The 12,500-nt window shown below is 38.3% G+C and overlaps 1 protein-coding gene across 1 annotated transcript in view; it reads left to right on the top strand.

Annotated features, from left to right (window-relative positions):
* The window catches only part of LOC143028149 (uncharacterized), an 87,329-nt gene extending 82,188 nt beyond the window's left edge, over positions 1 to 5,141 (top strand). Inside the window, exons 2-3 of the mRNA XM_076189838.1 lie at positions 2,381 to 2,544; positions 2,942 to 5,141. Coding sequence (XP_076045953.1) covers positions 2,381 to 2,544; positions 2,942 to 3,997 — 1,220 coding nt within the window. The 3' untranslated portion in view covers positions 3,998 to 5,141. The remainder of the gene's footprint in view (positions 1 to 2,380; positions 2,545 to 2,941) is intronic.
* Positions 5,142 to 12,500: the final 7,359 nt, after the last annotated feature.

The raw sequence follows: 12,500 nt of genomic DNA, 5'->3' as shown, positions 1-12,500 counted from the left end.
TTCCTTATGACAAATTTAATTTGAAATTCCCATTTTCTTTTTTTTTCGAACCAATATCAACTATATCTTTAACACATCCTGATCTAGTTTCTAGTATGTACTTGCTAGATTTTTTCTCGCCCTATTATATTTTCAAGCTTAAATTCGACTCAAGAGTATATATAAACAAAAATAAGGAAACTTCATTGTCGTCTCTTTTCAAGCACTAGTAAAAAAAAGTACCGCCGGCCATCGGTTAAAAAGTACCTTGCAATAACTTGTAATTATACCTATAAAACATAAAAAATATATTCTTTACGTATACAGTATAACATCAGAGTTATAGCCAAGCAGTATCGCCTATATGATTACCTGTAAACACGTACATAAACATATTTTATAGAATATTCAGTGATGTTGGAACATCAAAACTACAAAGACAATTTACTTGCAAAATTAATAAATATATGAATAGATAAATAAATATAAAATGATAAACACTAAATAAGATAAATAATAAATAAATTAAATAAGTTATGATCAAACGAATAATAGATAGATATATTGAAAATAAAAACGGAACAAATCAATGAAAAGTAAAACAATATAAAATTGGGTTTTCTTATCTATGATCTACTTTGCTCATTGTACAGTCAAACACAAAAGCCCTGTCCTCCATGACTACACTATGAGAACACAACCTTCAGAGAAAAATAAAGAAGCCTATTATGAGCAGCATCCTCTCAAAGTTGTGAGTTTTATGATAAAAAATAATCATATAATCATAACAATGAATTGAAAAATGAAATAAAGGTATTTAAAATATATAATGAAATAATAAATGACACACCACTGAAATAGTGTTTAAAGTAGTCAATATGGCATTTGAGGAACGGTGATTTGCATAGGTGTGTGCATATTTCACAAAGAATAATAAAAGATAAATTGCATACAAGTAAATTTCCGCTCCAACACTAACAAAAATAAGTAAATAAATAATTAAACGGATGAGTAAATAAATAAATAGAAAAGTAAAGATAAACTAATAAATGAAAAAAATAAAGGGAATATTGTTAAGCTTAAGTAAAATTATTAATCTTTTATGAATGAACGCCAAAGTATCATCTAGAGGTAATGTTTATGTTTATATACAAAGTCACAGAAGTTTAGAACAGGAGGCAAAATGTCTCTTACTCTAAAATAAAAGCGATTTTTGTTAATAGATAAATATATAAATGAACAAATAAATAAACAAACAAATAAACACCATTTAGCGCTTATATTTACCAGCTTCCAGTACAACTGTGAACGAGAAACAAAACGATTTTTTATTAATTGTTTACAATAAAAAAGGAATATTTTCGCTCACGAACGTATGTTTTTTTCTGAGGTACAGTAGATTCAGGACGGCTTTCAGTCCACGACCTTGGACTGAAAGAGTCGCTTCAGGCGGACCTTCTGAAGTCGTCCTCACTCACCATTACAGGACTTTCTCTAATCTCTCTTCATATGTGGAACAGCAAGCAAATCTGGGCAACAATCTTCTGTCCCACCATATACGTACTTTGACAACTCTGCACACTGTGTGCTTTATGTGCTCATAACCCATTTGTTCCTGTTGACGACCTCTTTGTTTACTAATGTCGCCAGAAGATTCAATTCAGGTCAAGGGAGGTCAAACCCATGTTAATGACCCCACTTCTGTATATGTTTATTTGGTATTTTGCCAGGGACACCTTTCCTGCGGTCAAGGAGTATAGATAATAGTTTCCCTTGTTAAGGCAATACTTAGCATGCGATTTGCTTTTGTTTCTTACTACGGAGCCAAACCCCCTCCTTCGTCCCCGCTAAGGTCAGACCGGCGGTTCTGCAGAGAACTAAATTGAATATTTTCACACTCTATTGAACAGATGCGAACCATCACAGGTCCTTTAGCAAATGTTAAGGTTTTATTTAATTTTGTTTTTCCAATGATATATATAGTGTTTTTAAGTTAGTTTCCATACAGTAGCATTATATGTAACCAATCCTTTCCCAATATAACCCTAACTCAACCCAACTTACCTTAACCCAACCTAACCTAGCCTACAAAAATATAGCCGAACCAAAACTGGCCTAACCCAGCCTATCCTACCCAACTCCAGTACTCTATCAACCGCGCCACCGAGTCGTGTGTGTGTGTGTGTGTGTGTGTGTGTGTGTGTGTGTGTGTGTGTGTGTGTGTGTGTGTGTGTGTGTGTGTGTGTGTGTGTGTGTGTGTGTGTGTGTGTGTGTGCATGTGTGTGTGCGCGTATGAGTGCGCATGCACATAACCACACCCTCACCCTTCTTAAACACCTTAATCCCACATAAACACTGCACCAACCCACTCACCCTTCCCTTTGTCTCCCTCCTGACGCAGAGGACACCCTGAAGGCGGAGCTCCTGGCCAAGCCGCGCAAGGAGAGGACTGCCTTTACCAAGCACCAGATACGGGAGCTCGAAACAGAGTTCCAACACTCGAACTATCTGACCCGTCTACGTCGCTACGAGATCGCCGTGTCCCTCGACCTTACAGAGAGACAGGTGAGTGACAGGGGGCAAGACAGACAAGGCAGTCTTTACAAATTTCGTTGGATGTACTAAAGAAAATTGCTTTTAAATTCTATAAATAAGCTAGTAAGCCAGGTAGACTCAACTAGGGAACTAGGAACAATCTTATTTTCTAATGGTAGAAGGCGTTCGCCTGGATTGCCAAAGATTTATAGGTATGACACTTTGGCATTCCTTTCAATAAAGCGTCTGAATAAAAGAAAATAGATAAGTACATAAACAAATAAATAGGTAAATAAATTAATAAGCAAATAAATAAATAAATACATAAGTAAAAATATGATTGACTCGTAAATGAATAAATAAATAAAGTGTCGGTAGACCGCCCTGATGGAAGGAGTAATTTCTTCTTTTTCCGTCTTCCTTTCAGGTTAAGGTTTGGTTTCAGAATCGGCGAATGAAGTGGAAACGCACCAAGAGCGGGCAGCTGGCTCTCAAGCGACAGCAGGAGATGGAGAAACAGCAACAACTGGAGAAACAGCAACAGCTGGAGAGACAGAAGCAGCTGCAAGAAGAGGAGGAGAAAAGGGCACAGGCGCTGGAGTCGGACGGGGACAAGGGCGTCCGTTTGGGAGTCTCCGGCGACGACTTCGAGGGGAAGATCGCTTACAAGGAGGAGAAAGACCAACACTTCGACAGGGACGATCTCGTCAGTAGTTTGGCCCTGGTCGCCGGGAAGGAGGAGATCAAGGACGTCGACCTCCAGGAGGAGAGCTCGAACGCGCAAGAACGTCAGGACCACCTGAAGGAGCAGCTGGAGTCTCAACGCATCTTCGCCACCGAGGACCCAAACTCGGCGGTCGAGGATTACTGTCACCACGAGGACCAGCAGATCCAGCACGACCACCAAGCTCTCCTTGAATACGAAAAGAGTCGGCATTTCCAGCACGTCATGGAGCAGGCAGAAGAACACCACCACCACAACCACCATCACCATCATCCCCATCACCACCACTCGGAGATCGTCGATCCTCAAGACCACGTTCTCGATGTCGTCGGGAGCCAAGATCACAGCGGCCTCGAGGTCTCAGGTCACGGGGAGCCTATGCTTGACCTGACCGGCACGCAAGAGGAAGCATTTGACCTGACTGGCACTTCGGAAGGTCACCTCCTCTACGAAGTCAACCAGAGGATCTCTGGTGACAGGTCTCCAGTGGGATGTGTCCATCTCTCCTCCTCAGACCTACACAGTTCGATGCACGGAGGAGGAGGAGGAGGAGGAGGACCCTCCGACCTGCACGCCTTACACACCACACCCGAGCTGCACACTTCGCTGCATACCTCCCTGCAGGCCACAACCGACCTACATTCCCCCCTCCAGGATACCGCCTCCGACCTACAGGGCACCATACACGTTTCTTCGTTCTTGTCCATCTCGAACTCGCTTATAGCACAAAGTTCCTCTCTGGACCAAGAGGACCTTTAGTGGGAAGAACCCCCCTTCTATCCCCCCTCCCCCTACCCCTCACCCCGCTCAACACCGTAACCATATAAAACATCACAACCGGTTAACAACACCATGTAGCTCATCAAATCACAACCCCACTGGACTTAACTAAACTAACTTCCAATTAAATTAATAAACAAGTTCCTTCACCCCACACACGCTAATCCACGTGAGGATACATGATTGGCTGGCTGTGAAGCTAGAGTTGTGATTGGTCACCGGGTTTCCTCCATCCCTTTGCAGCCAATCACAGCCTTCCGGAGGTGGGGTTGATCAAGTCAGCTAACTATAAATGGAACAGAATATGCTTGAAGATTAAAAAAGAAAGCCTAGCATAGAAATACAATAAGATACAATCAAATAAATCCACAACAACTTTATATGACCATACAATTTTGAGTATTTATACAATCCTCCATATTTATACAAACCTCCACAAATGGATACTCAGAATTCTAACTGTATTATGATGTGGTTACCATGTAAAAAAAAAATACTTGCTTATAAAAGTTATTTTCTTTTAACTTTGAATTGCATTGCATTCAATTGCCTCGGCTGGAAGTTTATTCTATTATTTTTTTCACTACTGACGCGGTTGGCAGATTTCTTCTATTTCTAGATCAACTCTATGTCCTGACAGTTTAAGACCCTTATTTATAGTCCTGATATCATTATATCCCTAAATCACGGATTTTAGAGAGAATAGGTTAAAAAGAATAATCACTTTTCGTATGTTTCCTTTCTCATATTCGGCATAAATTTTCGTAATTTATCGTTGTACGCTTTTCCAAGTGTGGGTGATCTATATTCATATGAACAGTAAATATATATATTATATAGCTAGACGTTTGAAGTAAAACAGATATAATTGCTCCTTGAAAAAAGAAAAAAAAATTATGACAATAATGATAATAATAATAATAATAATGATATAATAATAATGGTAATTATATGGTATTTGGGGACTCGTTAAGGCTTTGGCATATATATACTTTTTCTAATTATAATTCTTAAAATATTGGAGATATAATTATCCAACTTAATTCTTGCCTTTGCATATACCTACTTCCCAAATCTCATTTTTATCACTGATAATAGTAATGACAATAGTAATAATAATAATTATAATGATAATGTTAATAATGATAATAATAATAATAATATTATTATTATTACTATTGATAATAATAATAATAATGATATAATAATAATAATAATTATAATAATGATAAAAATCTGCTAGAGTATTCTGCTTATTTAGCTTCATATTAATTGAAATATCAACAAAAAAGTTCAATGAAGAGCTATTACACCAAATAATAAAAAAAATTATAATGTGAAGAGTCGATTTAAGTCTTGAAGGAAAAATAGACTTGGAAAGAAATGTGTATAAATACAAAAGTCTAAAAGCAAAAGAATCTACAATATTTCAAGAATACAGACAGCTCAAAACAAAGAAAATATAATCAAATAGAAGGTTTTATTGTGAATGCAGTTAAAAAATCTATATTGTGAACCTTATGCATGAAATAAATTTCTATATATAAAGTTTTATTGAATATATTTCAATCGTAAAATATACTAGTAAACGCTCAAAAAAGTAAAAATATAAATGTAAATGTAAAAATGTAAAAAGTAGCTCTACATTCGTTTTCAATAATCCTTGAAATGGACCAAATGGTCTTTTGACGGAAATTTCCTTCAATTAGTTTTTGGATATTTGGTCTGCAGTTCTTCAGTCAAGACAAACTACGTTTTCTTTCATCTTATTTTAAAGGTCAGAGTGCAATAGATGAAGTCATTTTTCTGAACTACCCATGCCCTTTAAGAAATAGTTATGTAAACTATTTCAGTCGATTTCACCATCGTGATAGTCATATTTTGAATAAAATATATGTTTCAACAGCGGATTTTCGAAGATTCGCCAGACGCGCAGCCATTCATAAACGCATCGGCGGAACGTCATAGGAGTCAACATTGTATCGTATCGCAGAATTTAATTTAACCTGAAGAAGGAAAGTTAGTGGAGGTCGTTCATTATCCGTCCAGCCATATATGCTTGAGCCCATTTATAATACGACGCCAAACGTCAAAAGATGACCTGGAAATGAATGAAGATGCCAAAATTGGCCTTCACGATGATGATGAAAATGGGAAGTCCAACCATAATAGTGAAGAAAATGGGAAGGAGCAGGACCAGGAAGAGATAAACCAGTGATACAGGGCAGAACGAATAGGAAATACTGAGTGGTATATCTAGGGGTAGACTAGGTCTAAGGCTAAATCATTATCTTATTCTTAGTGTTCTTTGTGCAAGCTATCATACACATTTTGTGAATCTGCAGAGATTATGAATATTCGTTATGTGCAGCACCAATATGAATTCATAATTGGGCGCACTGATAAAAAAATCCATTAGACATGCACACATTATGAACCTAATCTAACCCCACCTAACCTTTTTACAAATCTTCATGTGTGATGCCAAATGGATTCGTTATCTGTACGTCCAATTATGAACTCATTATTGGTGCTGCACATTGTATGGATATTCATAATCTGTGCAGATTCACAAAATGTGGGTTACATAGGCTACCTAGGCCTATATTCATTGGGGGTTCTTGTGTGCGCGGAAAGTTCACTAAGTTACTCTTCAAAATCATGAAGTAGACCATGAGAGACGGAAAAAATGTGTAGACCTTTGCTACCCCGCCAATAACGAAGACAAGACGCTTTTTCATGTAGCCTTCTTAAATAAAAAAAAGACGTAACTTCCATGAACGTATGTAGCTGAAGTTGGCATAAAGTCTTGCATAAGGAAAAACTTCAAAGAAATTTATAATTTTGAGATATAAAAATTATGAGAGGCATTTATTGCGCCATAATGGGTCAAATTGGGCGATTAAATGATGTAACCAGTAGAAACCCATAGCCAAAAAGCTAAAAAAAAAAAATCCCGTCTCTGTAATATGCCTTGCTGAATATTCTGCAGTCATAGAGTTAGAGACTTTTATACTTTATAAATGAACCTTCTGCAGGAATTTTTTTGTATTTATATAAGTTAGGATACTATATATTACAAGGGAGGATCCAAAATCATCAGAAATAAGATGGGGGCAAATCAACAGGTGTTAGTCTTACAGATGTGGAAATCCAAATTATTTATAGTGTTGGTTTTGTCAGCACATTCCTTTACCTTTTTTACACTCGGCGGCTACACAATAGCCCATAATTTATCAAAATTTCTCTAAGCTTTTCAATAGATTATTTTTTCCTAAATTTAAGTTCAATAGCAAAACTACTGCGTGGTAATGGTCGGCAATGTTTTTTTTTTTTTTTTTTTTTTTTTTTTTGTTTTTTTTTTTTTTTTTTTTTTTTTTTTTTTTTTTTTTTTTTTTTTTTTTTTTTTTTTTTTTTTTTTTTTTTTTTTTACTCTGGAATTTTGAAAAAAGTGTAAGTCTCGTGCACTCTGACCTTTAATGCATGCATTCCGCCAAAGCTTTTAATTTGGCAGGTGAGATACTAAATTTTCTAATCTAAAATAAATCTACGCTAAGCCTATAAAGTAATAAGCTGTATATCTCATAATGAATAGACAGTTCGATTAATAAAACCCACTTGGAAGTAAAATCAGAACAAACCAACCGACATCAGGGTACAAACATATTCTCGGGTGTTCTTCGAGTCCCGATAATTAATCAAAATATTGTATGCTGGGAATGTATAACGTTTTTTTCTTCTTCTTAAAATGCTGCTACGGAATAATCTCTCTATGGAGAATTTACATAAAGATATAGATAATATATTAAAAATTAGCAACAGCACGACATATGTCATTGGCTTTCGCATACTATCAGGACTTGGGTCGAAGCACCTACTGACGGACATACTGTACACAACGCACACATAAAGACAACTACAAGAACTATAATATCAACCAACAGTATTATGATTAAAGGCAAAATAGCATGATAAATCGTTGTGTACATACTTCAGTTCTCTGACGTCATTATGTCAAGCATCACTTGCCCATTGCCACCGCAAAGCCGAGAGCAAAGTTGACAATTTCTCTTCGCTCTTTCCCCGACACAGTAAGACACTCAAATGTTTAGTCGATAAGGTTTATCTTACTTCTTATAAACATATTTATTATGATCCCTTCACATATGCTAAGCGTTTTATTTAATTAGTAGTTTACGTTTGTAGCAGTTATAGATAATAGATATTTAACATGTAATAAGGTTGTACAAAGACTGAAGAGATTGCAGGGAGGAACAAAACTACAAGGCGTCGATGTCAAAGCGCTAAAACAAAGAGGCGACATTACGTCATCAGCTTTTGCCATTTGTTGGTTAAAAAATCGCATCGACAAAGGGGTTGTTCATGGTGAACAGTAACTAAATAATGCCTTAGCGATTTGTAAAGGCAATGAAGATGCTCAGATGTGTCGGGAGATTTTATATGCACTGTTATATCATCAAGAATTTTACAAAAAAAATAAGACTTCGACAACAGCGACAACGACAACGACAACGACATTGTTCAAATGAATTATTAAATTATTATGAACAACACGACGACACCGAGGCACTGTTTATTTGAATAAATGATTTATGAAATATCTTCTTTCTTTATCCTTTCCAAAAACATGTCCTGACATATGCAAACATCACTTTATTTACTTAGTATGGCCGAAATATCTCACTCCAAGAGAGAAAAGAATAAATGAGAGCACCTTAAATTCAATTAAAATCTAAAATACGCAGGAATGAGACCATAAAATCTATGCAACACAACCTTTTTCCATCACTAGTGGTGTTTTTCATTAATTCATTAGACACACGAAAGAAAGGTCCATTTACGTGACAAATGAATACGTAGGAGTAAGAAATATTTCAGTCCCCAGCCACCAACTACAACCACAGCCACCGACCCGGAACTGAGATCATCTAGAAAATCCGGAGCGCTTAATGAAGCTTAAATCAAGATTATTCAACTGGAGACAACCTAGATCTTTTTCATTATGGTGACGTACTACATACTAACTTGACCATACACCAAATATATGCAAATTTATATTTCGGAAATGTTATATCAATATGATTTTGCGTACTTATCTTGGCATCCTGGAGGTGCCAAGATGAGGGAGGAAGGAGGGTGGAGGGGAGTGGAATATATAGGAAATGGAATGGGTGGGAGTGGTTTCTATGCCTTTTTCTTTTTGGCTACCCTCCATGTAGGGGGAAAAAGCCTTTGGTATGTATGTATGTATGTATGTATGTATGTATGTACAAAAATTAGCTTTAACTAAAGAAAGGCTACTGCATATAGAATTATTAAATACTGAACAAGGAAAAATATATTTGTATAGATCTGATATACTATGCATTACTCTCGAGTGTCCATAAGAAAAATACGGGCTGATTGGGTTATTGCAAATATATCTCCTAGTTAGGTATAGAATACATTTCTATATACATTAATTCAGTTACAATATTTTGTCTGTAAACAATGTAATTTTGATACAGTACCCACGAAAGATATTTCTTTTACATTTTCTATATCCTATGGTTCAGGATCTGAGGTCCACAAGATTTCATATATACTGCAACGGTAATATGTAGTGTGGTCGATAGTGTTACTCAAAGTACAAGAGTACTACAGCCGCCATCCACAGATTTTACCACACCCAGGCTCTCCAGAGATGAGGAACATATGCCCTTCTGGTCGGGAGTTGCGAGAATTCAGAATCCAAAAGCAATTTGTGAACGTTGCCGGCTGGGAACGCGATAGTTCCTGACGAAATATGCTTACACTTTAAAATGCACTTGACAGTTATACAGATGAAGTTGAATCAATATGGCTATACGTAAGACTATTTCTGCTTTAGAACGTTATGATGATGTCGGTAAGGTTCGCTGTAACAGGCGACGGGTACACAAACCTCATTATAACTTACAAGGCATGCATGGAAACTAAGTGATTTCAACCTCAAATTTTACAATGCCCGTTACAACCTATATTCAAAAGCCGGTCTCGGGCGTTGTAAACATTATCTTTTAACTCGTGGAGTTTACAATCCCCGATCTAAATACACATCAGTTGATACTGGTTCCAGCCAATAAGAACATACTGTAGTTTTCCATGGGGCCTGAATAATGGCAAATTGTTTTTTTGTTGCCACTAAATGTAAACACACAAGTGTAGCGTAAGCAGCCTCAAGCCCCACTCACATCAAGCTTACGACCTGTTTCCGACCACCTTCGACCGAAAATCAAGCGATCGGTCGGCGACACAAAACCTAAGCAAGGAATTGAAATGGAAAAAGTTAATGTGATTGATAAGATGAAAATCTATGTACTGGGGACTATCCAATGTGTGTTGTAATATATCAATCGATCTATCTATTTATCTATCTTATTACCGACTATCAGTGACTTCCAAAAACTACCTGCAATAGGCCGCCGACCACCTAGTCGCCGGTGGTCGGAAACAGGTGCTAAGCTTGGTGTGACCGAGACCTAATTCGCCGTCAAATACAAGCGGTAATATCGTGAACAATTTACTTGATTATACAGTATGTGTTCAGTTAGGCTCCCCAGTCTACTCAACGCTAACAATTCTTCAAACGTTCCGTCGAATCGTTAAGTGCAGTATGGCATCTCACACAGATTAGTCAAACGCAAGAATCAAAATACCATGTGTACGATGACATAAGTATATGAAATTCGTTAGCTGGAGTGAGATGAAAATTAAATTCAGAGTGTACGATGACAACCCAAAGACAAAATACAAACACTGAGATCACTGTCAGGAGTAGGATGAAAATGACAGATGAATTTCAAACAATCTAGCCAAATTGTCATTTCCAGTATAGCATGCATATATTTCACCCAGAAAAGAGAAAACTTACGAAATGAAATGATTGCCAACACTCACCCCTGGATCTCTTCTCCTGGCGTGGACTGTTCAATTTGCTCCCTAGAAGTGTTAAAAAGAGTGTGACTGTGTGAATGTGAGTGAGTGAGTGAGTGAGTGAGTGTGTGTGTGTGTGTGTGTGTGTGTGTGTGTGTGTGTGTGTGTGTGTGTGTGTGTGTGTGTGTGTGTGTGTGTGTGTGTGTGTGTGTGTGTGTGTGTGTGTGTGTGTGTGTGTGTGTGTGTGTGTGTGTGTGTGTGTGTGTGTGTGTGTGTGTGTGTGTGTGTGTGTGTGTGTGCGTGCGTGTGCATGATTCACCATGATCTTGGTCCACGTGTTGGACTCGTGATCGACAGCCATTTCCCTCCCGAAGGAGAGATCAGAGCTCATATATGACCAATCTATGGGTAATGTTGTGACTTTACACGCACACACACACACACACCCAACTCCCCGCCCACGAGAGTTGGAGTAACGACTCGCAGCGCAATGAAACAAATTATTTCAGCCCTGGGCGGTATTCGAACCCGGACCGCCGCAGTGGTGGTCGCGAACGCTACCGCTGCGCCACTGTGTGTGTGTGTGTGTGTGTGTGTGTGTGTGTGTGTGTGTGTGTGTGTGTGTGTGTGTGTGTGTGTGTGTGTGTGTATTCACCTTTCACCTTAGTCTTTGGATCACGTGTTGGACTCGTGATCGACAGCTATTTCCCTCTCGGAAGAGAGCTCAGAGCTCGTATGACCTATCTTTATGTGTGTGTGTGTGTGTGTGTGTGTGTGTGTGTGTGTGTGTGTGTGTGTGTGTGTGTGTGTGTGTGTGTGTGTGTGTGTGTGTGTGTGTGTGTGTGTGTGTATGTGTATGTGCGCGCGCGTGTGTGTGTGTGTGTGTGTGTGTGTGTGTGTGTGTGTGTGTGTGTGTGTGTGTGTGTGTGTGTGTGTGTGTGTGTGTGTGTGTGTGTTTGTGTGTGTGTGTGTATTTACGTAGTTGTATCATACGGGAAGGGGAGCTATGCTCGTAGTGTCCTGTCTTTGCATCTTGCATTGTCTATTTTGCTCTTAAATTCGTGTATAGTTTTTGCACACACTATATTGTGTGTGTGTGTGTGTGTGTGTGTGTGTGTGTGTGTGTGTGTGTGTGTGTGTGTGTGTACGCGCGTGCGTGGTTACGTGCCTACTGAGCACTGTCTGTGCTTTCTGACCTCACTTCCCCCAGTGGCTGCGTACCCACAGATTCTGTTCTGACTAAGGTCACACGAGTCCCCGTCCTTCGCGGCCTCCCCATTCGGATCAATATGATCGCCTGGCGTTAGCAAGAACAAATGATGTAAGGTACGTCGCCTCCTCGCAGAAAAGGTTTACTTTTTACTTCGTGCAAAAAGTGTCTGGTGTTCTTGGGGCATGCATGTCCGCGTTGTCCATTTCACCTACCTTGATGGTGTAGCGCATCGTCCTGGACATGTAAGAACTGAAGAACGCTGGATTCGATTTTCTCGATAATTAACGAGCGGATATTGGGAGTAAATAAACGTAAAAGAATGTAGTTAAAACTTAAATGAAATCTTCACTGTCA

This window comes from Oratosquilla oratoria, chromosome 9 (assembly GCF_046742065.1).
Source record: "Oratosquilla oratoria isolate Oo_2021 chromosome 9, ASM4674206v1, whole genome shotgun sequence".
Classification (NCBI taxonomy): Eukaryota; Metazoa; Arthropoda; class Malacostraca; order Stomatopoda; family Squillidae; genus Oratosquilla; species Oratosquilla oratoria.
Note: the sequence above shows the minus strand (reverse complement) of the source record. Positions and strands in the feature narration are given on the sequence as shown.